Source organism: Acanthaster planci, linkage group LG02, assembly GCF_054643075.1.
Source record: "Acanthaster planci isolate LZ-2023a linkage group LG02, COTS_SCS, whole genome shotgun sequence".
Classification (NCBI taxonomy): domain Eukaryota; kingdom Metazoa; phylum Echinodermata; class Asteroidea; order Valvatida; family Acanthasteridae; genus Acanthaster; species Acanthaster planci.
In genome coordinates this window covers 30,879,611-30,902,933 of record NC_141778.1, presented here as the reverse complement: position 1 = coordinate 30,902,933, position 23,323 = coordinate 30,879,611, and the positions used below count along the sequence as shown (strand labels likewise).

At 42.0% G+C, this 23,323-nt stretch overlaps 1 protein-coding gene across 6 annotated transcripts in view; it reads left to right on the top strand.

Moving 5' to 3' along the window:
• Positions 1-23,323, top strand: part of LOC110976980 (thyrotropin-releasing hormone receptor-like) — a 191,224-nt gene that overhangs the window by 5,200 nt on the left and 162,701 nt on the right. For 5 of the 6 annotated variants that reach the window (XR_015424594.1, XR_015424593.1, XR_015424595.1 and 2 more), the window contains exons 2-3: positions 1,294-1,413; positions 1,907-2,055. Coding sequence is in view for 1 of the 6 variants with exons in the window: in XM_087133837.1 (XP_086989963.1) it covers positions 12,894-14,075 (1,182 nt within the window). In the remaining 5 variants the exon portion in view is untranslated. Of the gene's footprint in view, positions 1-1,293; positions 1,414-1,906; positions 2,056-12,219; positions 23,124-23,323 lie in introns of those variants that run through there. The other variant, XM_087133837.1, reaches the window with a different exon arrangement.

Below are 23,323 nucleotides of genomic sequence, written 5' to 3'. Positions count from 1 at the left end.
ATTCCGCTGCGGTTTAAAAGGCATGTTTTCCATAGTTTCCTGCGTACCTTGCACTTCATCTTGGAAGATCCTGCTTTCCCTCAGAGTTGATTTCCTGTCTTGACTGTCTTCTTTGAGTCGATTGTGTACATAAATACCTTTTTGAGGTTACACAATTAAATTCGACATGTTCCAAAAATGACTGTACTCAATACAAAGTCTTGTAAGGGAATTTCTGTTTCTTGTTTTGATGGAAAACCCTAACCAAATCGGAAAATGACACTACTTAATACATAATTGGAAAATTTGTGATGCCACTTAATTTTTATATAATGTACCCATCAGATAGATGGGTTCAGCCACGGTTAAGTCTTGTCTCATTCCTGTATATCTAATGTTTGTATAGTCCTTGTCGTTGTCAGTCCCAGGTCAGGGTACAGAAGCTTTTAGCTTCACCCTTCTTACCTAGATGTTCCCCTCTGTTTTTGTGTTCAAGTGTTAAAATTATTTTTCCTGAGTAATAATTCAATTGTTTAAATGCGTTTTGAATCAAAGTACGTGCATTCTTGTCTTTAAGTATAGCAATGTACTACTTATGTGTCTTTTAGGGCAATGTTGAAATAAATGTTGAATAGGCCTAACCCCCCCCAAAAAAAAGAAAAAGAAAAGAAACACGGCATAATTGTATATAAATGTTTTTGTCGTCAACTGAAGAAAAGATCTGAGACGTTCAGGGTGACGTTTCTGCAATTTGGACTTAAAGAAATCTTAATGACAGATTTTACTCTTACACTGACGTATAAAGAGCCTTAAAGTCAAAGGTCACGCAGCGAGCTTCCGGAACCCTCGCGCTGTCCTCCTGTAGGGATTTTAAATTGGGCCGTCTTATCACGTTCGATAATTTTTAGAAGAATGATTCCTACCTGAAACCGTCCGAAGAAACACTATTGTCAGCATTGTACCTTTATTTTCCTTAAGTAATATTTTGGAAAAGTCAGCTGGAGAATGGTAAAAAATGAAATTCATGGATGACCTTTCGCTTCCGTCAACATCGTTCCTAGGGCTCCTTGGTCATGCCCGTTTATTTTCACTTCATGAGCTTACGTGAAAAGGAGACTGTAAAACGTTGTAAAGATTCACCTACCTGCAGCCAGTGGGTTCTATATTCAGTCTAGTTGCTGTGACACCGTTGTTGTCAGCAACGGTTTGATTAAACTTTAGAATCGTTAGTAAACGCAGATTATTCCTTTAACTTAGTGTAATTCCTAATAAATTGTAAAATGTTTGAAATATTTTTATCTGTTTTCATTTTAGCTTTCACCGAAAGACGACTATGAAATGTTATAACTACATACGAGACCAACAAATTGCCTTCGTCTATTTCAGATTTTCGGAAGTGAGAGGACAGATTTTGGCAGGATAATTCTCTTTCAGGTCAGGTAATGTTTCAGTTTCCACAAATTAATGTTAGCAAAAATTTTACTAAGGCCTTTTTCTGAGGTGATTTTGTTTAGAAGTAAACTAACAAAAAAAGAATTACAAATTCTAAAATTGGTCCACTTTATTTTTCCTATTTCCTAAAGGGTTCCAGATGCGCACCACCAGGCCCTATTCATAACACTGCATGCTCAGTATTTGTCCGAGACCTTGCAAAAGGATTCACAAGCTTACTTGGGTGGGACTAGAACCCATGACCTCTTGCTATAAGGGCAAAACTCAGATTTGAAATGAACATCTCCCCAACACAATGTATATCTCGGAATGAAAGTGCTGTAATTCAGTAATTTGGGGATCGGTGAATACTACACATTCTTTAAGACTATTCGTGTCAAAGAAGGGTCGACACATGTGACTGTGTCCCTGTTTTCAGCCCATTATAAACCAGCACTTCACAAATGACAGATTATTCTCTGCCTCCTTCTTACAGAATCTAAAGATTTAGCGGATTGCTCGGTTACGGCTTAGATGCAAGTGCAAGTAATTACAGCCGTGATGCTCTAGACTCGGCTGTTGATTAAGGACGCAAGACAAACAGTTGAGAAGTACCCATGGAAATTGGATTGCTCAAGGATTGGGGTAAGTGGTTTCTTTTCCCTATCTATTTTGGGTACACAATGACCGTCTTGACAGTCTAAAACAGAATAGGTGGTGTTATGTCACAGGTTATTGCCCTACAATAAATGGCAGTGCCTCAGTGTCTAAAAATTACGCGATCGTGTACAGTGTTTACGTTGTTGATAATTCCCGCCATAGTAGAAAATGAAATATGTTGTGGAGTTGTATAGACCTGCACGCATTTTGTACAATTTTTGCAGCGCTTGTAATACATTAGGCTACCAGGATTTGTCCCCGGCTTGTAGAGGTTATGCGTTGATGGTGCTTCATGGTGCCTCAGAGGCTGGCTTTGTTATTTGAATTTACGACAAACGCACCGAAGGTTTACTCGACCCTATCCCAGTAATGCAAAACTCTTGCCCTCTGAGGACGCGTTCCCGCATATTCCTTTTGTGATTATATCCTTTCCTATTGTTTCGAATCCGTGAACATTTATGTTGAATTATTCTCGCCCGTTTGGCTCTTAGTTGCCGTAAAAACTTAATGCCCAGGCACGCTCAATCCACAGAGTACGCTCAGTTTAATAATTGCGTTATGACGCGACGATTATTAGAACTTGCACCTTTCGGAAAAATTTTCCTCATTGTGGCCGGAATTCTTCATCCAATCTGGCCGTGTGAACCAAATTTTATTATGCATATTGCGGACGGCTGTATGATTTTGGACATTTGAGCGGCGCAGACGGTCTGCCCCGGATATTCTCCTCAATGTGGTGACGCACTTTGATCGATATCGGACACCGGGATCATGCTCCGCACTTCAGAGGCCATAGATTCGGTTGTCGCAGAAAGACAATAAGCATTTTTCCCCTGTCGACGTCATTAAGCAGTGCTTATAACTATGGCACTGTGGGGATAAGTCCAGGAGTATATATCCGACTTATTGCTGAGCTTATTTTGTTTTTGGGATGCCGTCATTTGTTCTAGGCGAACTAGTCAATGCAAGATCTCAAAACGTGCCCTTTGGTAATGATAGAACCCCCCACTGAAATACAATCCTGTCATATTGGAACAACCAACAAATCTTCCTGAAATTGGATACATTGCAAATCGTGCAATGAATAAAATTCTAGGTTCGTTTAAATGTTAACAGAATCTGCCTTGGCGAATAATGGTAAACAGCTTTTGAGTTACACATTATATCAATACTCTGCTTTAGACTGAATTTCAAGATAGATCCGTCTTAATGTCGCCATTCTGTACATACTGAGAAATTCGTGGCTTCAACCAGTCGTCTTGGCATGGGTAAAAGCATTCTAGACTCGTGGACCAATGGGCAGGCCAGTCATGGTGCAGCTGTGAATGCCGTCATTCCCATGACGACAGGTCAGCCATTTTCGGTTTTTAATAAATTGCAAGCTTCTACGCATACATCACTTTCAGTGAAAATATTAGCCCAGAAGTGCTTGCAGAGAAACCGGACAGGGAAGTCTGGAAAAGTTGTAATACTTCGACATACAGGCAATTCAAATCAGCGGCAGAAGAAAGTGGTCTTTGTGATAATGCATAGAACGGATTTCAAATACATACAGTAATCTGGCGCCTAAATTTGAACCCTTTTCACGATACCGGGGTTGTGTGAATCCAAATTAAATTTCTATAAAAAGGCTGTATGTGGTCGCCACGGTTTGCAATATGGTTTTGAACCTATTTGACAGGTAGTAGGCCTATTCCTGTGAAACTTTGGTAACCACTTCTTAACAAGTTCTTGTGGAGTCTCATCTTTCCTGAGCCTGTCCCTCCGTGTCTCTATAAGCCATGTTGTGAATATTGTCAAGTGTGTTATGATTACTCAGATTGTGGGCCCGAGTCTGCACCCCCCGTTGGTCATCTCATAGAACAACCATCAGCTTATCTTGCTTTCATCAAGATGTGCTCATGGGTAGTGTTACATGCCTTTATGGATTTTAGTCAGGAGCCTGCCCCGAGCTTATTACAGATGGCCATTGGCCGGCGGAAATCCTGTAGATGCCCGGGACTCTACGAGAGAGTCCTCTTGAGATTTTAGAGAGCTGACGCAGGGCTTAATGTCGTGTCAAGAAGCACTCCTGTTGCGTGCTTTGTGATATTTCGGTATCCTCTTGTCATGTTTTTCTTCTCTTCTGTTATCTTTGGGTCGAGCCTCCCCTGATTCATCTCAGCCGTATTTAGTTTCGCCACTCAGAAGGAAACCATTGTGCCTCCAAGTTTCCCGTTTTTAGTTCACGTATCTATTTCCGTTCTCCAGCAGAAGCTATTCACGTGGGCGCCGTCTTGTATAACTGTTAACTAATGTTGCGATTTTTTTTCTCGCTCTCTTCGGGTTCCGCTATTTGTGGTCGCTATTTTTGTCGGAGTATTCTGATTACGCCAATCTCAGGGTTTGCCGTTCCCTTTTCACCTTAACACTTACACACCATGGAAGCTTACACAAAAACCAAGCGCTCCTGTTAGAGAACCTATCAGCTGCTCTTCAATCTTCATGGCTAAAAATCATTCCTTATCAGCTATCACCCTGTCTCATATTCTCCTATTTTCAAAAGAAGAGTCGGTTTGGAGCAGTGGTACTTTCCTTGCCTTCCACCTCGTTGACCCCGGTTCGAATCCCACCCCAAACCGACACTTGGACTGAGGTTTTTGTTCCTATCTGACTCAACGGGTTTCCCTTGAATTTTAATACGGACTTTTTCTCCCGCCTCTTTGGAACAGACTAATAACACGAGTGATAATTACATAGTCTTTCCATGGTGAAATTTCCCTGACATCAAACCTCTACTCAAGTTTCAATCTTGCGAATTTGAAGAAAGAAACGCAACCCTTGCTGAATTACAAACGTTATCTTGCAACATATGCGTCCTAAATACATTCGGAGTGATGTTTGCTGTGATTGTTAACGTATTGTCGAAATGTCCCCAAATATCCCCCGATAAAAAAATGTGCGGAAGGTTTGCCACATTAGTGTACACTTAAGAGATCTAATTTCAAAATAAACTCTTGTTGCCGTTTTTTTTTTAGTGTGTTACGGTACCTGTCACCTCAAACATTGGCAACCTTTTTCGTATACAACGTGTTACACTTTCTGTAGACTACTGCTCAGGAGCTACCCAGTCTGTCTGGACACCGTTTCATTAGGACGATCATGGTCACAAGCCGGCAGTGCGGCTTAGTTTGCCCCCAGTCATATTTTCCCTCTTCCAGCAAAAATATGCGACATAGAGACAGTAAATGCAAAGACAAAGACAGTATCAGAAACCGAATGGTCATACATCTATGCATCCTGACAAATGCCAAACACTTTCTTGGGAGTTTGATTGGTGATTATTTCCATAAGCCGAGTCATATATAGCTCCAATACATATTAAAAATTGCCGTATTGTTCTCCTACGCACTAATGCTAATATAACATAATTTCATCAACGGAATGCCCCATCAGATTTACAGTTTCAAACAAAATGCACAGTCACCGGCGAAAGAGTTTGATATGTAATCTTAAACGCGTGCTTTTTACAGGTCTTTGTTGGATTTGGTAAGCGGCCATATTAGATTAATGTGCCCACTTTCCTCCTCGGAATACTGACAGTACGTTGTACAGATATTGGTTCGACTCATTTTACTTGGTACACTGGCTTTTAGGTAAATATTAGACCCTAGATCTCTCCATCAATGGTTGACAGGCTGCACCATCGGTTATCAAAGTAATGTCTGTTACGGTGCAGCAGTCACGGACAGCGCGATATGCAATCTGGGATTGGCAGCATAAGCCCCGACTTGGGCCATCAACATGAACCCCGACGTTAGGTATAATAATCCACGTCTCAGTGTAGAGTTTCATATCATGTCCCAAACTGTCCGGAAGCCATCAGAATCCAGAAAGCTACCGCAGACCTCCTTGAAGCTTTACCAAATCTAGTGTGCTTTTGGTGCTTATCTTCGTGTGGATGCAACACTCTTTATGAAAGAGGGTGGCAGCAGAATGTCTGCCTTGAATAGTTACGATTTCCAATGGTAAAGACAGTACTTAAGTCCGTATACGCAGATTGTCTGGAAGGAGCTCATTTTTTAGCAAGATTTTTACCCATGTTGACAATATAATGAAAGGCAGGTGTTCAAGATTTGTATCATCAATCACAAGAATTATTTGTAATGTCTGATAGAGTGCATTACTAAATACTTATCTAACGTACTCTTAATGGAAAGTTTGAGCGGGTAATTATTGCACGAGTGAACAAGATGAAGGTGTTTGGATTTTCAGTGCAATTTAAGTGAAAGCTGCATTTAATATATTTGCATTCATCCAACGATGAGGCTGTCCAACATGATGGATTACGGTATTATTTTCAGGGCAAATATGAATAACGCATAATAGGTTGATGGTATAAGCACGGATGTTTCATTATCATTTCGGTTTGATGTATTTTTTTTACAAATCCATATTTACATACCTCCCCAGTCAGGGCTGCATCAGAGAAGACGAGTTGTTCAATATCCCCCATTTCATGCTGCACATTGACCAGCAAAGCTAGCTCGGAGTCATTTGCATTGTAAGAAGTCGTTTATCACCCAGAGGACATTTTTTTTGAAGATCATTTCAGATAAAAATAGCTAAGAGGAAAGACTACATCATTTAATCAGTTAATAAGTTAATTTGTATGAACGGACACTCTTGACCACTACATCGACGTAATTCTATAATGGAATATACGTTAATATTAATACTAAATGGAAGTATTTTTCAACTTTGGTGGTACCAACAACCAGCATCACAATCACTTTTTCCACACGCTATGGTTTCTTCATCCAAACAGATCTAACATCGACAGGTATGTATCCTCCCCACTCCTTGTCCTAAACACGAGATGATCTGCGTACCGCCCACCATCGAAATTTCCCAGTCTCTGATATTGGCCAGCAAGATTCCAGACGTACACGAGACGGGCTCCGGCCACTCGGTCAACGATTTGCAATTGGAAAAGTGAATAGGAAAAACACGTGGGAAATTGATCGTGGCTGCCTGAGCAAGCAGTGCCGGGCAGTAATTTGGTCTTGCATCGGCGCTGCCCGTGGGGACAAGCTAACCTCATCAGGCGACTTATTGTTGTTATTTTGTTTTCTGGGCGCGGATGAGGTTTTGGCGGGAAATCCTGCCTCTGCCCTCGAGGTATCAAAAGCAGTAAAACCTAATCCCTGCCGGTTCTCTCGTTTCCTCCTGTTCCGGGGGCAAGGCAGTTCTTGTCGGGCAGCGGCACCGTCAAGGGAGCCACCGAGAGAGAGAGAGAGGTCATCACTCGGGTGTGTCAGTCGTGATTGCACTGATCAACAAGGGATTTGTGTATACGAAAACCCAGCCATAGCCCTGCAGTTTTGACTCAAGCAACATATGTACATGTATAAGCCAAGTGCAGATTTTTGTTGTCAGGTCATGCCTTAGAAGCAAAGGTAACGTCATAGAAATCACAGCCTTATTTCTTCACATGGATGCTCTCAGAGTCAAGACGTCTCCTTGGCGTGTATTGAGCGATTATTGAATCACGGTCGCGGGTATCCGCACACGTTTGTTGAGTGAACTCTGTATGGCTATCTGAAGGAAGCCATTTGCTCACTGGTGTGAGGTAACCAGTCGAATTCATCTCACGAAGGCGGCGGCGGGCGTCTGGCAATCACATTTAAAGGGAGGAATAATTAGATCGGGGGTTTGTGAAAGAGTTAGAAAAAACTCAATTGTCGAAAATGTGATTGTTTCTTTCTAGAACTTTGCCGTTAACGTGACAGTATACTATGCCGTTCGTTTGATACGTGCCATGAATAGAGGGATTTTACGTTAGCGCTGTCTGCGCATATCTGCATCGGTACCGAGGCTCTATGTATTGAACTTTTTCGCGCGCGCCCGCGGAGTCCACACAGTACATGCAGTATCCCGTTCGTAAGTGTAACTCCACTTCAGTTTAAACCACGCCCACTGCACAAGATACACAACCATCGCAGGTACGTTAGTTCGCGGTCAATTGCCGTTATTTTTCCTTTGATTTTACGTGTCGAGTCATCCTGAAAGACTCTTCCGCAAAAATTTGCAGCCTGAAAAACTCCTTACTTTCAATCGTCTGATCGTATTAAGAATTGAAGCTGACACATACAGCCTCGTTTTCAAACGCGAAAGTGCGCAGATCGATGCTAAAAGCGTCGTATTGGGATCCCTCTATACCTTGCTTCACTTTGACCAGTAAGGTCATGGATGTTAACAGATATTCTGCGAACCCAAGGAAATGATCAGCTTCCCATGCAGTCATACCAAAAAGATGTTTTAAGTAGGGAGATTTTTGGGGGAGGTATGACATTACATTAAGCAAAAACTCAATAACATCTCATGATTCGAGTAAGGTTTGTTGTTGGCTTGCTTACGAAATGTCAGACAAGGATAAACACTGGCGCCAAAAACTGACTGACCGAAGTCCGCTCTGAACTCGAGTGTGTGATTAATTTTACGGTACATAATTGGGAGGCCTCTTTCACAAGTAATATCCTCTGAAGAACTTAAACCGAAACGACTTGATTTATGGTTGCCTTGTTGTCGCGTTGCATTGCAGACAAGTTCAGCTTTTGGATGGCAGTTTTGCCTTCCTTAAGCATTTGCGTAGACTCACTTTTGTGGTTGGTTCGCAATTTCGATTTGAATTCTCAACAATATGCATGTGTACATGTTTATTTGCTGAAGATAAGCTTTCAATATACATTTAGTAGAGAGACTATTGATTAATTACAAATATTCACTTTAAAGGATTTCAAGTTTGAATTTATAGCAGTGCTGTGTATAAAACAAACACACGTACATTAAATCACCGGCAGTATGTCAGTATCAGTTATACATGTACAATGATGACACTAGATTCTTTACTTGATCCAAAAAATATCAAATGAAGAGTAAAACGAACGTTGGAAGTCGTGGCAGCCATTGGGAAACGCAGTTATCTAACAATACTTCCCACAAGTTGTATGATAAATGACTGAAAGTCTCTTCCAGCTGTGGTAAATATCTCTTTGGTAAATGACCATTTTTAGGTGACATTCTTGTTCTCACAATGCTATCAGAATGGCCACGGATTGAACTGTATTCTTCATAAAGACCGACAGTTCTCCAATAAAACGTTATTATAATTTAAGAATGTATTGATTTAGAGTTTAAGAATGCAAATAAATTTCATTGCACTTAGGTTTTCGTTGACAAATAAATCATGCTAAATCTAGCTTAAGGTAATACATGTACTTTGTTCCGTTGCCAATCCATGAGAAGATTTCATAGAACACCACGATACAGATCGTTGTCTAAGTGCACCACGTCAACAATTCGTAGACGTTGCCCTCAACGAAAATGAATCTTTTCGGACTCTGCTTTACGTCACTTCGGAAGATTGAGCTCCCGGAGAGTGAATGATCTCCCCGAACATCCCTGAGGCTTACCTCCTCAGTGTCCGCCTGTCGAGTTGGGCTACCATTACTTGCACATACGAGGCCGGTAATCGTAGTAGATAATCTAATCTACTCTAAGTGACTGGCTAAACTAACGACCTCGATGTGAATGCTGCCTTAGTAACGGTAAAATGAAAAATACGAAAAGGCCAAAGCGTCTTCAGAACTTTATCAGATCATTGAATCTGAACGTAAATGTAATCACAATTTATTTTAAAGAATTGCATGTCGTTACTTATACCTGTTAGATTGGGTTTATGGGAAAAAAGAGAAAGGAAACGTTTTCGCAATGAAATAGTGGAGTGAGCACTAGCGTCAAAGTGACATTTTCTTGACGATACTTGGTCTAGGTTTAGGAAGACTTTGCCCCTGAGTGCACACTGTAAAACCCAAGCGTTTAACATCTAAACGCAAATTAAACGCAAATCTGTAACACTTTTCGACATTTTGACACGTTCATAGTTAAACACCTTCGACATCTTTATACGCTGAACACACTGTTTTATTTAATAAACGCAAGGTATATTTATAATAAAATATAAAGGTCTTTATAGATATGTTTGGTCTTTATACACTTTTTAATTATAAACACTATATGTGTGTTTATTATTTAAACACCAAAACATGTGTACTGGCTATAACACTGTTTATACACTTTGACACGTTTATAAGGGTGCCGTGTTTATTAACTACACGTTATTGGGCAATGGTGGTCTACACGTTTTCAAGTCATGCGCTGTGACGTGAAGAATGGCAAGTCAACTACTAAAATTTAATACGGGAACAAAAATGGTTGAAATACTGTTAAAAAGCCTTATTTTTTCAGCAAATTATCACCCATCCGAGGTCCTGAAATATCCATGCACGTTACCGGTATATGCACAAACCTGTGTAAGAAATGAATAAATGCAACTCTGAACAGTTCGATTTCTCTACATTTACAAACGACAGCCAGCACATGTGCAGGGGATGCTGAAAGAGATCGAAGTGCGCATACACGAGTGTGTACATACAGCGCATGCGCATAGTCGTGTCTTAAACGCTGTGCGGTACAACTGAACTTGTTGTGTAAACACAGTGTTTATTTTTGGTGTTAACAAGTGATAATCTTATCTGCATCCATATGTTATACGTTATATCAGCTTAAATTAACCACTTACATCATGAAATTTGAATTTCATCGGCACTCAAGAGTATTGGCAGAAAATAACGGAATTCAAGTTTTAAGCCGCTATAAACAGGCGTTAAATGTCCCGAAGATAAACAACGTTATGTTTTAAACACGTTCACATCTATTAACGCACCGCGTGTTCAAATGTTTAATGTGTTTAGTTTATAAACGCGTCAAACGTTCTTCAAAGTTGGGTCTTACAGTGTAGGAAGTTAATATTTATACACAAATACAAGGAGCGTTTAGTTTTGTCTTTGCCTCAGTATTACATTAACACATATTTCTATGCCTTTGCTGATTTCATCTTTAGATTCTAGTGGGCAGGTGTTTCACTTAGCAGTAATCGGCAACTTAGCCATGGGCTAAGGAAGGACTTAGGGCTGGGTGATTGTCTGGATATGCCTGGCACTAGACGTGCTCTTGTGCTTCAGTGAAAAATGCATTTTCTAGTTCACCTGCTCCCTCTGTCCACATGCTTATGCAAAGTCGATCAGTAGAAACAGTTACTTACTGAAGTCACTGTGGTTTCAGTAAAAGACCAAGTATGGGTTAGAATATATGTCGCCTGTCCTGTCTGATACATATACATTTCTCGACAAGTAAGACAGGATTTTGGGGAAATTAAATTGAGTTTGGGGAAATTAAATTGAAGTGTCATTTTATCCTCTTCTTTTGAACATATTAATGCGATTTGCCTGAATCTTTGCTGCAGTGAATGGGTGTTCTTTTCGCCTCTGATGTATTGGTCGCTTTTTACAATTTTAGCTTTAGTTACTAATGCGTACTCATGTCATCGTGCAAAATTTCCCAAGTTATTTGAAAATTCGAACTATTTTCAAACTTCGTGTGACATTGTAGTAATCTCAAATCACCATAGCTTACAGAATTCAGCAACTACATATTTCATGTGAACTAGATTGTTGATATCGATCCTGCTGTATGTAGATCAGCAGCTGAATTGCAGTGCCGGTTCGAAGCCGTCACCCTCGCTCCACCCGAGACCCGATTGCCATTCACAATGCGCCTCTCCAAAACCAATTTCCCAGATGTGCGCAATTCTTAGTATCATCAAAATGGCCAAGCCCGTGCCGCTGAATAACGTGTGCGTATACGTGTATATCATGCAAATTTAGTCTGCCTCTCTGGATGTCGTTCTGCGCGTGCGCTTCGCTTGCATGCTCATTCCAGTTTTGCTCCTTGCTCAGTGTAGGTTGTGGTGAGCGTAGAGTATACTCACTCCCTTCAAACCATGGTCACGCGGTGCACTCGTCCTGTCACCCTCCAAGCTTGTCTGTCCTCTGCGCCTCACACGGAGATGAGAGCCAGTGTACATGTACATGTACATCATTAACCAGGCAGACTTGCTGAAAACAGACCTCGTCACCTACGCTATGCCAGGGAATGATTTGCAGCCGTACGTTGCTGCGCACGCGGACGGCCTGTCACTGCCTGCGTAATTAGTTTTGCAGTCACACCCACCGCAGACTGACTGAAAGTCACGCTTTGTCGTTTCAGTATGTACGTATATTAGAGAGAAGGCTGTGGCGCGCGGAGGCAGGTGATATAACTAGATACGGACTTAAATAAAGAGTTCAGTTCGAATGCGACCGTGGTACTGTGGCGTCGAGTCAGGACAACTACAGGTACAGGCTGCTCACCGAGTCTTGATTGTTTTCATCCATCTACCGCTGTGCTGCCTTCTTTTCTGCCTTGAACACATCAGTATCTCAAATCTTATGGACTTCAGCTGGAATGCACTGATAGCAGCGTCTAACCGCCAGGTGAGTGGGAATCAATTATTCCCATGGTCAGTTTCTGTGAAACAGAGGCTAACAACACGCAAAGTTTAATTATCTCATCTCCGACATCTAGACTGCTCGTTACCTTTGCAGAGATTGAGGTCTCCTTGCGAAATCCATTTCACACTATTGCTGAGTATTACTTGGCTTGTCACTCCTCTTTTTCGCAACTGTTAGCAATCACTAAATAAGTTAAAGTTATGGAATTTGCATCGCGACCACCGTTTTCCCTTTCACTGTACATTTGGGCACACTCTTGAGTCGGGTTCCCATAATTCGCTCGTGTGTGTCCGTAAAATTGAATAAAAAGGAGACCTATGCGTGCAAGTCGATTTGATCATCGCCTACACTTTGTCCTGGTGAGATTGTCCGACGCCTTTTTGCAGGAAAATGAATATGTCATACTTAAACAACTCGAATGAGTCCAATGGCATGTGCAAGGAGATCGAGGAGGATCAATTGGAGGCCCTCCTGTACAGTCCCATGGAATTCCTGACCACTGTTGTGACACCATGCATCTTGTTCTTTGGACTCATCGGCAACCTGAGCTTTCTGGTGGTGGTGTTCCGCATCAAGTGGATGCGCACTGTGGTGAACTGCTACCTGGTCAACCTAGCTGTGGCCGACATCCTTTTCCTGCTCTTTGCAGCGGGCGACCAGATCCTAGCTCACCTGCTAACACCGGTGGGCAAGGACGACTACTTTCGCGGTATGGCCGGCTGCATCCTGATCCACCTGGTCAAAGATGCCTGCTTCTTTTCCTCGCTGTCCCTCATCACCTTGGTCACGCTGCAGAAGTTCTACGCAGTGTGCCAGCCGTACCAGTACAAGCGATGCACCGGCAGGCGGCAGCCCACCAAGTTCGTCGCAGTGTCTTGGTTCCTCTCCGTCGCCTTTGCCTGCCTTCTCATACCAGGCACCGCCAAGTTTGAAACATACTGTATCATTTGGCCGCAAAACGACACCTACAAGGATTTTCCGGAAATCATCGGATTCTGTGTGCCGCACGACAACTTTGAGATAGTCGGAATGATCCTCCAGTCGATTCCTTTCTTCATGGCGCTGGTCGTCAACTTTTACCTGTACGGGAAGATTATCGTCGCCTTACACCATCGAACAACCTCTGGCAAGGGTTCCAACGAAAAGGCTCGCATACGGACGAGAAACCAGATGGCCCGCATGGTTATCACCAACGGCATCATCTTCTTTTTGTGCTTGAGCCCGATCCACATCACGTCCTTAGCGAAAGCCATTAGGAACCTGAGTGGCACCGGCGTACTCAGCCCCAAGCAGTTCGTCCAAATGAGCCAGGTGTTTCAGGTCATAACCCATCTCAACTCCGCCATCAATCCCATCGTCTACAACGCTACCAACCCCCGCTACCGCCAAGCCTTCTGTCAGACGTTCTGCTGCTGTTGCCTCTCCAAACACAGCAAGTATCGGTCAGCCGTTCAGCTGAGAGAGGTCTCCGGGACCAAGACCGGCGCGACGGTGTCCGCGGATCGAAGCTTCTCGCCAAACTTCATCCAGCGGACCACTGATACGCAGATCTCGAGAAATGATGTGCTTTAGATGTGCATAATCCTGTGTTTAGCCTAGGGGTGTACGTGGTGCGCCTGTATGACCCGTTCGGTGTCTCAAAGAGAGACCGAATGGCATAAGCTGAGGAACAAAATCAGCAGCGTGCCAATACAGTGTAAGAATAAACAAATCTTCACTTGGAGCCCAAATTAAACAGCAATGTTTTAATCAAAAGGTGCGTATACCATATAATACATTTGGAACTGTATAATGTGTTTGATACGTGTACGTAGAATACTTGTATCGCAGCTACGACTGCCACGAAATCTCGTGACTGTCATAATCCTGTCCAAGTTTTGTTTCACTCAGAAGCATAAACGAAAGAAAAATATGCTGATTTACAACCAACAGCCCTAAACGGACATACTCCAGCTGCCCGCCCAATATTCTGCATGTCTCTTTCGGCGCTAAAATGCCGACTGTCCGGCCCTCGGCAGCCGTTGCAACATGCAGATCGTCTCTTTCAAACTGCATGAGGCCTTGGATAAACAGTTTTATACTGGAATTCGCTTGATATACGGCGCAAGCAACCCAGACTAGGCAGGTTGTGTTCGTTGTTCCACATTCAATGTATTTGATTTTTACCGCGGCGATTATCATGCCCTGCGTCTGTGCGGGGTCCTCCCCTAATCCACCTGACGCCGATCAAATTGAGTTTGCGAAACGATGGCAGAATGCCGTCTCGGGGAGAGACTCGTTCCGCAAATTGACCACATACATCTGCCAGCTATGGTTCGGAAATGAAACCGTCTCTCTACCATCCCTGTCCTCCTGCCCTTCCGCGTGGAACAGTCAAGTAGCATCGTCCCATTTTCATGAAGGCGAAAGAGGGGAAAATAACCTCGTCAGTGTGGACAATTATTTATTCAGCTTGGTGCAGTTTATGGCCAGAAAACTTGGGATAGCATCTGTTTAAACATTCTTGCGTTTGCTTCATCGATCTAGTCTGGAAGGATGCCTGGGATTAGAAAACCTATTTTCCGATCGAATCTCTTTATAACTCACTAGATACCTTTATAGATTTCCATAATGATGATTTAAAAAAAGCCATCAAGATGTGTTGGATATACACTCCGAAAATAGGTTGGATTGAAGGTTCTGCAGTACTTCTTAAAATATCTGGACAAAGATTGTGCAGCTCGTAGAAAGTTGAAAGTAAGACACAATTTGAACGTTCTGTTTTGTTCATCCCTCTAACATTGCTCGAATTCTACTACTTTTCATATCAAATTCCTTACAGTTATGTTTACATTTTTTCTACGTGGAAAGTATTAATCGCTTATTTTTATCCACACATTCTAAAACAATTGGCTGGCGCAGTTGAAGATAAAAATACCCATTTTTAACATGTCTTAGGCAGACCTGTTAACTCCGAATGGCGATTGAATACCCTCTTTAATCTTGCAATTAAAAGGTTGTTGAAATAGTGTCAAGTTTATTTTTAATAACAACTTGCCCGCATAAATATTTGTTGTCAATATGTTTGCCATTCTGTTTGGCACGTTTCTTATCATGAATGTACCAGCATTCACAGTGATGCAATTACACGTTCCACTCGTTTCATGTATTGCCTGATTCTTTTTTGTAAACAATACACCTGTACTTGACTTTCGCCCGGCTGGATGCAAAAAATTCATTAACGAAAAGGATCCTTTACCCATTAACACTGACGCAGTGATAAATGCCAGTTACCTATTAACCAGATCATCCGGTGAGATTTCGATCGGTTAGGCGGTTAACTATTCATGATAATGTTATCTTACTTGAATTCTAAGCCGGCTGGCATCTTTTGATATAAGTACGCAATCTCCGAGGTAGATTAGGCGTGGATGCGCACATCACGTTTCACTACTTTGCGCTCGATTAAACCTCGTCAGCCCTCACCCTAAGAACGGAGAAAAGCGATCGATCCATCCAGTCCCTAACTTCAAGGCTGTCTATGTATGGTGCCGGAAATATTTCGGTACATGTCCATATAGGTTATATGTTGTTGTTTTTTTCCCAATGGCACACCCTGGCTGCGACTGCCACGGCTTGGGCAAGGCAAATATAATTTGCCTTAATTGAACGTAGGGCGCTCTGGGGACAAAAACACACGTATAAATACCTTGAAAACATGATGGATGGGGAAAGATGCGTATACGCCAGAACGTGTGACAGTTATAATGACTTGCTATTGGCAAGTTTGTGTTATTGTAGGTTTTGTTAACAGCCTTGGTGAAGCCCCCCCCCGTGCGTCAGTGCCAAGCACATATCAGAAAGGCTGTGTACCCATTAATCTCCTCCCCTTCTGGGTTATCAAACGATGACACGTAATCAGTGTGATGCAGTCGCACTGGTTGGCCATGGTTCTGAAACAACCGTGTCATCTCCGAGCTTCATAGCGTGAACGACTGTATTGCAAGAATATTACATTTTAACGCAGCCTATCTGAAAGCCAAATTTTTTTTATCAATAACAGCACTGATCATCGGCATGCTTGCTGACACAATGTTGGTCTTTTCTGAAAGAGGCAGTGGTGGTCAGTAAAATTGCCAAAATATTTTAGACTGTGTTACATTTATGGGGTGGTATATTCCATCAATGCTTTTATTCCGATTTATAAAAAACTACATAACGTCATGTCAGTTTGCAAAAGATTTTGGCTGATTCGTGTGTATTATTATTCACAATAGGGCGCCTCCAAGAGTTTGCAACGCGTTGGCCAATCATGACTGCGAAATTTGTCCACCCAATGCGCGTTTGAAAGGGGTCGACAAATTTCTCGCCTTGTGATTGGCCAACGTGTTTCAAATTCTTGGAGGCGCACTATTGTGAATCACCCGTATTGGTGTCAAATCCTAAATGCTGTCAAAAAGCTTGATGGTACCAGGAGCGCTCTCAATATGCTGAAAGAGTTTTCCCGAACCAGCGATCAGATCTTCTTTGGATGTATGATACAAAGGGAGCTTTTGCCTGAGGAAGAGGGCCTAATATTTGTTTTGATGGGATGAAAGCTAATCCTTATACCTCTGACAACTTTTAAGAGATGCTGTGTGACCTATGAATTTAGAACAAAATGGATCTCTTACACAGCCTGCCATCGAAATGTCGGTGGGCCAAATTTTATTCTAGCGTTTTGCTAAACCTTCCGTCGTGGAGCGTCGGCCGGTGTGGGCGGTAGATTCTGTGCTCTCAATCAGTGCGCTTCGCAGTAATCGACTGAAAGGAAATCCGTGCCTGAGTCTCAAGAACTAGTCGGCTCTTCGCGAAGCTCCGTTGCTGCATTGTGAGATCGTGTCCTCTCTTCGGGACTCTAAGGGCCGATGTGTGACCTTTATGTTTAAGAAAGACACTGCAACCTTTGACAGACCTGAAAACGTCCAGTAGAGTTACTCGATGTTTGGGAACGCCTAGCGCCGTAAACGTTCCACAAAGTCCCAGGAGTGAGCTTAGTGTGGATTTTTCAATTCACCCCACCCCCGCCAGCATTTTATGAAAGCAAGTGGCTTTCCCGTACTTATTAGCTGTCAAATTTAAAAAATATTGGGAATCTATCGTGACTATAATGGTTGGCAAACCCAACCGTCGCTACTGCCAATAATTTGCCGTCATCTGGAAGCCCTGTTTGCCAAGTATTGCCCGAGGTTCAGCTGCTTCTAGTTTCCGAAAAATGGACTGTACAAATATGCGGGCTACCGGTCACGTGACGGTTGCACAATTTGCATCTTCTGTTGGAAAAATAACGGCGTTTACTACTCGTAGTACTAAAATAGCAAGATTGATGATCGCTGGGAAGATAATTGTTGCATGGCGATTAACGCCAGCCAGTTGAACAGATGGTACCGCAGAATGATACATAATTCATACATCGGTCATAGCATGTCATTTAATCAATACGAGCACGCTTTTCATTTCGAGAATGAGCAAGGTAGCAAAATAATTTGGTCAGTTGAGTCATTCAGAAAGCCGACATCTGTATAGGATCAGTCGAATCCATGTTGTAACGAGGTTACAAACTCGGGATGGGGGAGGGGCTTCAGCTACTCCCCCAGATTTTTTTTCTGAAACACATAGATACAATATACACTTACATATTATACTACTGGCTTTTGATACACATGTAGCCGTTATTTCCCCCTGTGGTGCAAGGGGGGTGAGCTATTTGGAGTAAATTCCGGTCTGAACCCCCCCTCCGCCAAATTCTTGGTGCGCCACCGGTTCTTGGCACCATCTTGGAATGTACATCTTCTCTTGTTAGAATATTACATCCATAGATACAAACAGACTTTGAATTTTATTTGAAGTGTAATTCTCAATGTTTGCAATGAAACCCTTAAAATCGCGGGTATTACTAGCGGGCGAAATCTGTATTTCGTCAATGTTATTAGATTAGTATTCCAAAGCTAAATGCATTTGGCGCATTTTCAAGTGTTATCAAATCATTAGCAAGAAATTTACTTCCCTCGTCATAACTCACAAAGTGTTATATTCCAAATGCTGCGTGGACAGCCCACTCCTATTCTCCCGTCGGTTTCAATCACAGTGGCCCAGGACTTTCATCAGTAACATGTACCATTTGTCCTCGGGTTATAGCACACGAGATGCATTTTCCATCACCTCTACGCTGAATATATTATATGTCAAATGCTTAAGTTTGGACAGAGAAATGGATAGATCGTGAGATAGAGTACCATTGGAGCCTCCAGGGTCTTCATGCTTGCGCTAAAGACGTACATCGATATACATCCAGGATGATCAGTTTGCCAGATGCAAAAGTACTGACATGGTGTCATGAGTCTTCCCCCCAAAAGTGCCCCAGACAAAAAATCGTGTTTCGAGTTACGCAGACGGAAAAATATTGCCTCGGAGGCTTTAATACAAGTCCAATTTTGAGTCGGCCGCCCAAGGCCAACTGAAAATCCAGACAGGCGGTGGGTCGAGTATAACGGACATCCGTCACTGACTGAAGAACTGACGTCGAAATATAAACTGACAACCGGGGACCTGATCACTGACAGACACCGCAGCTTCATTTGAACAAGAGGGGACGAGGTAACGACGCTAGATAGCATTGACTGGCCTGAGGATGGCACAGAATGCGTATTTTCAGGGATAGGGTGAGGATAGACGAGCACACAGATTATAAAGGGTACATTGGCTCTACACCCGAAATGACTGTCTTGTGGGTTCTTGATGCGCTCGTGGAGTGCATCAGTCATGATAATGACTGTACAACACAGTTGGCGAAATACAAAACCAACATTTGCTGTTTAGCATCACTTATATTTACCACAGCGAAAAGTGTGCTGCAAAGCAAACATGTCAAGTGTAATATGGAGAACGACAAGTTGTCGTCTACTTTTCTGCTATCAGAATAGTATAAAAGTAGCTTTCACGTCTTTGAAATCTTTGTTTTTATGTGGTCGAGTGGTTATGACGTCTGCACTAGTAAGCAGGAGGTCGTGGGTTCGGGTCCCACCCGAGTAAGCTTGTGAATTTTTTCGCAAGCTCCCGGGCAGGCACTGAGTATACAGTGTTTATGAACAAATACGGGCAAAACCCGTAATATAATTCAATTGTTTCACTTTTCTGCCACCTGAAAAGCAGAATAAACATGTTTTCTGCTACCAGTGAGCAGATTTTACTTTTCCTCTGTTCCCTGGTTTGCGAAAAGTGGCCATCTGCCTTTTGCCTGTCAAGAAGTAGAAAAGGAAGTGGATCAAATGTTTTGACAACTGTTCGTTCCACTTTACTGCTTTTAGGATAACAGAAAAGCAGATTTTACTAAAGCGGTTGGAAAATGGTCATCTGTTTTTTTCCTTAAAGGCAAGCAGAATAGTTGATCGAACGTTTTAACCACTGTTCACTCTACATTGCTGCTTTTGGGATACCAGAAAGCGGAAAGTGACCATCTGATTTTCTTGCAAGCAGAGAAGAGGACCGAACGTTTGACCACAACCGTGAATTCTACTTATCTACCACGGAAACAGATTTTACATAGGCGATCGAAAAGTGGCCATCTGCTTCTCTGCTTCCAAGAACCGTGAACGGGGTCGTGAACATGTAGGTTACGACCATTTCCTTTTGGAGGGTTGAAGGCGTAGAATCCAATATCCACCCTTTCTGTTTTAATGAAATAATCCCAATGTTTCCCAAGCAAGCCTGCATGTCTGGTGGATGATTGTTGTTGATTCCAAACCTCTACGTGGGACAGATACACTGAGTGACTAACCAACGAATGTACCCTAATGCTCTTAGACCCACAGCAGATGCATAAGGTGACTGAAGACGGACGTACCCGACCGACAAAAGCTCGATCACCGCAGCCAGAACTGAACTGTAAGATATGCCAGTCAAATCTAAGATTTAAAAAGACTGCTCGCAGGAGAGATATACTTGAGGTTAATTACTTAAAAAAAATGATCAATTTATTTTTGAAAAGGCCAAATTTAAAAATGAAACTCCGTCAGATATTAGAACTTTGTGAGTTGTGTGATTACTACTTCCCCCGTAAAAAAAAATCGGAAAGCTTCGGTCACAATTAACAGTTAAGATCTAACGATTTGTTTGCAAATATATATAACACAAAAACTGCACTCCTGCAAACTGGTTGCTAGCTTTAGTGACCTAAAATACAAATCAAAATAGTTGATGTTTCGATCCTAACAGAATCTAGCAGAAAGATTTAGCTAGGCTCGAAACGTTGCGCCTTCCTACTTTGGTGATTTATTTGCGAGCTAAACTATCAGTGCATGGCAACATAAACATGCTCCGCTGCTGGCACACCGCAGAAAAGTGCATCGTGACCATTGCTTGATAATCGATGAAATACTTGAAATTGCCGTGACGCAGACCATGTTCGTTCTGTTCATTATACCCTACTTAATACTGTAATAATGCTTTGGTGTCTGCTGATGCTGACATCTTTCACTGTTTGGTACGAGAAATGTCACAAGTACGTTCACCCGATCCCACTTGATCTCTCTGTATGCACGTCGACGAGATCTGACGCTGTTGACTTTCATGAATAGTAATCCAACTATTGTCCAGGTAGTAAAAGCACCCATTTTTCCACCTGCCATGGCGGATGAGCTCACAAAGCAGGGACACTGCAATCAATTGTAAACAGTTTCCGCCCGAAATATTTATATTCATGGTCAGTTCATTTCTCGAAATGCGAGTGCAAAACAAGAGGTGCAATATTCAGCACTGCATCAGAATGAAGAGATCAAAATGGTAAGGCGTGTGTAATTGCATCGGCTGTTGCACGGAAAGACAGTCCAGAAAAGGTGTTGACACCTTAAAGTCTCACAGAGACATCCGCCGCCAAGAAGACATTATTTGAACCCTGTGAGCACTTTCTTTGGGTTGCTGATCAACCAGGTTATGAATGCTCCTGCATGGGATGGCATGGGATTTCTTTCACGAATGCAGTTCATATAACTTGAAGATATGATCAAGTGAAATGTTGACAATTCTCGCAAGCTGACAAAGTGTAATCATAGAGAACACTTGAATTGTTTCAATATTTGCTGATTCAGTTTGTAATTACAGTTTTAGCCGGTTCTTTTTTTAATTCCCCGTCGTGTAGGCCTGGCAAGCGCACGCAGAATATCTGCAATTAAACGTGAAAAACCATTTATCACAGCATAACAGATGGTATATGGGTTATCACGTGTTGAAATGCCGAACTGGTAGATTACATTACAGACACGTTATCCAAATCCCAACTCAGGAAGTCAAACAGGAACGTCAGGCTAATTCATGACAGTTGCTTTTCCAGCCAGGGGTGAATTGATATAGTCTGGAGTGATATGAGCATTATTTTGACAAGGTATAAACCTCTCATTTTGGACTCTGAGCATGTAAAACCATATTCCTGAGTGAGGTCAATGACACTACTGATGGCAAACTGCTGCAGCAGTATGTATTTACGGTGTCATTTGAATATTCCTTAATTGTAGGCTGTTTTGGAAATTCTGCATCGCATACTCATTTACTAAAATGGTATAGTAGAAAACTAATCCTTTCTGAATGCCACCTACCGAAATGACTGGGTTTTGCCCATCTTCCGGGTTGTGTTAGGATTCCTGCCTGCCCAGTCTATCACACAAACGTAGCTCAGGGTTAGATTTGTTGTAGTTTTAACAACGGATTTCCAATGGGAGGTAGAAGTTTAAATATTTATCATAGGAAACCTTATTGTCTGATATTGAGCTACAATTGACAGCATAATAAAACGTATTTTGAAGTTAATAATGTTTTAACATCAGTTTTATATCACATTTCTGCGATGTTCATTGTTTAAATGTACATACTGAAAGTACTGAAAATTAGATGGAAGCGGTTAAGCAAACTACGATTGCAGGAAAAATGCCTTTAACATAATTATTGAAGCACGACTTATACTGACTGCGTACAAAGTGTTGATTATTTGTTTGGTGATAACAGCTACATATACCGTTTTCAATAGGAGGTACTGGACAAAATCGTTTGCCGCCATCGCTGGTGAAGCTGTACGTATTGTGCTTTTTTTTAATCGCAAGGTGTCGTTAAAACTCAGTTTTGCCGTACCGTATATCATACAGCTCACTGTATCATTTCAACAATTAGCTGATCATGTGAGCAGGGATACCACAGTAGATTGATTCATTGAGGGGAATACGATATGATACCTTCTAGCTGATTTAGTTGATTGTGAATCAATTCACAAATGTAATCATTGTTTAATACCGATGGAAACTTCATCTTGACTGGCTATTCCTACTTCTATACCAAAAATGTATTTTACACATTGGTGTTCCGTGTTCGCTCATTAAAAATGTGACATGATGTAAAGCAAGCATTGATATCGGCCGTATAGGTATGATTTTGAAGCACGACTTTATTTGTCGCGAATTAAAAGCCCTGTATTTGTCAGTTACGACTCTAAATGTAAATGCAGTTTATTGAATATTTTGGAATAAACATGTTTCAATGTGGCAGCTGTTGGATCTGATCGAACTGGCTTTTTTAAAAACCTGTAAATAAATACGAATGATCAACAAATTGATAAAATTGTGGCTTGTGTTGATTATTTATGGGTAGGCATATTTTGCGCATGCAGTTGACAGGTGTTGGCACGTCCATTTGAGTATACACATCCTTCGGATATAATCAGTGTTTTGTGTTTGAAGATGTTATCCCGTTGCACTTCAATTAAATGTCTCCCACAGTCTCTTCAGCTTTGAAATTCTGTTTGTTGTCGACACCTTTTA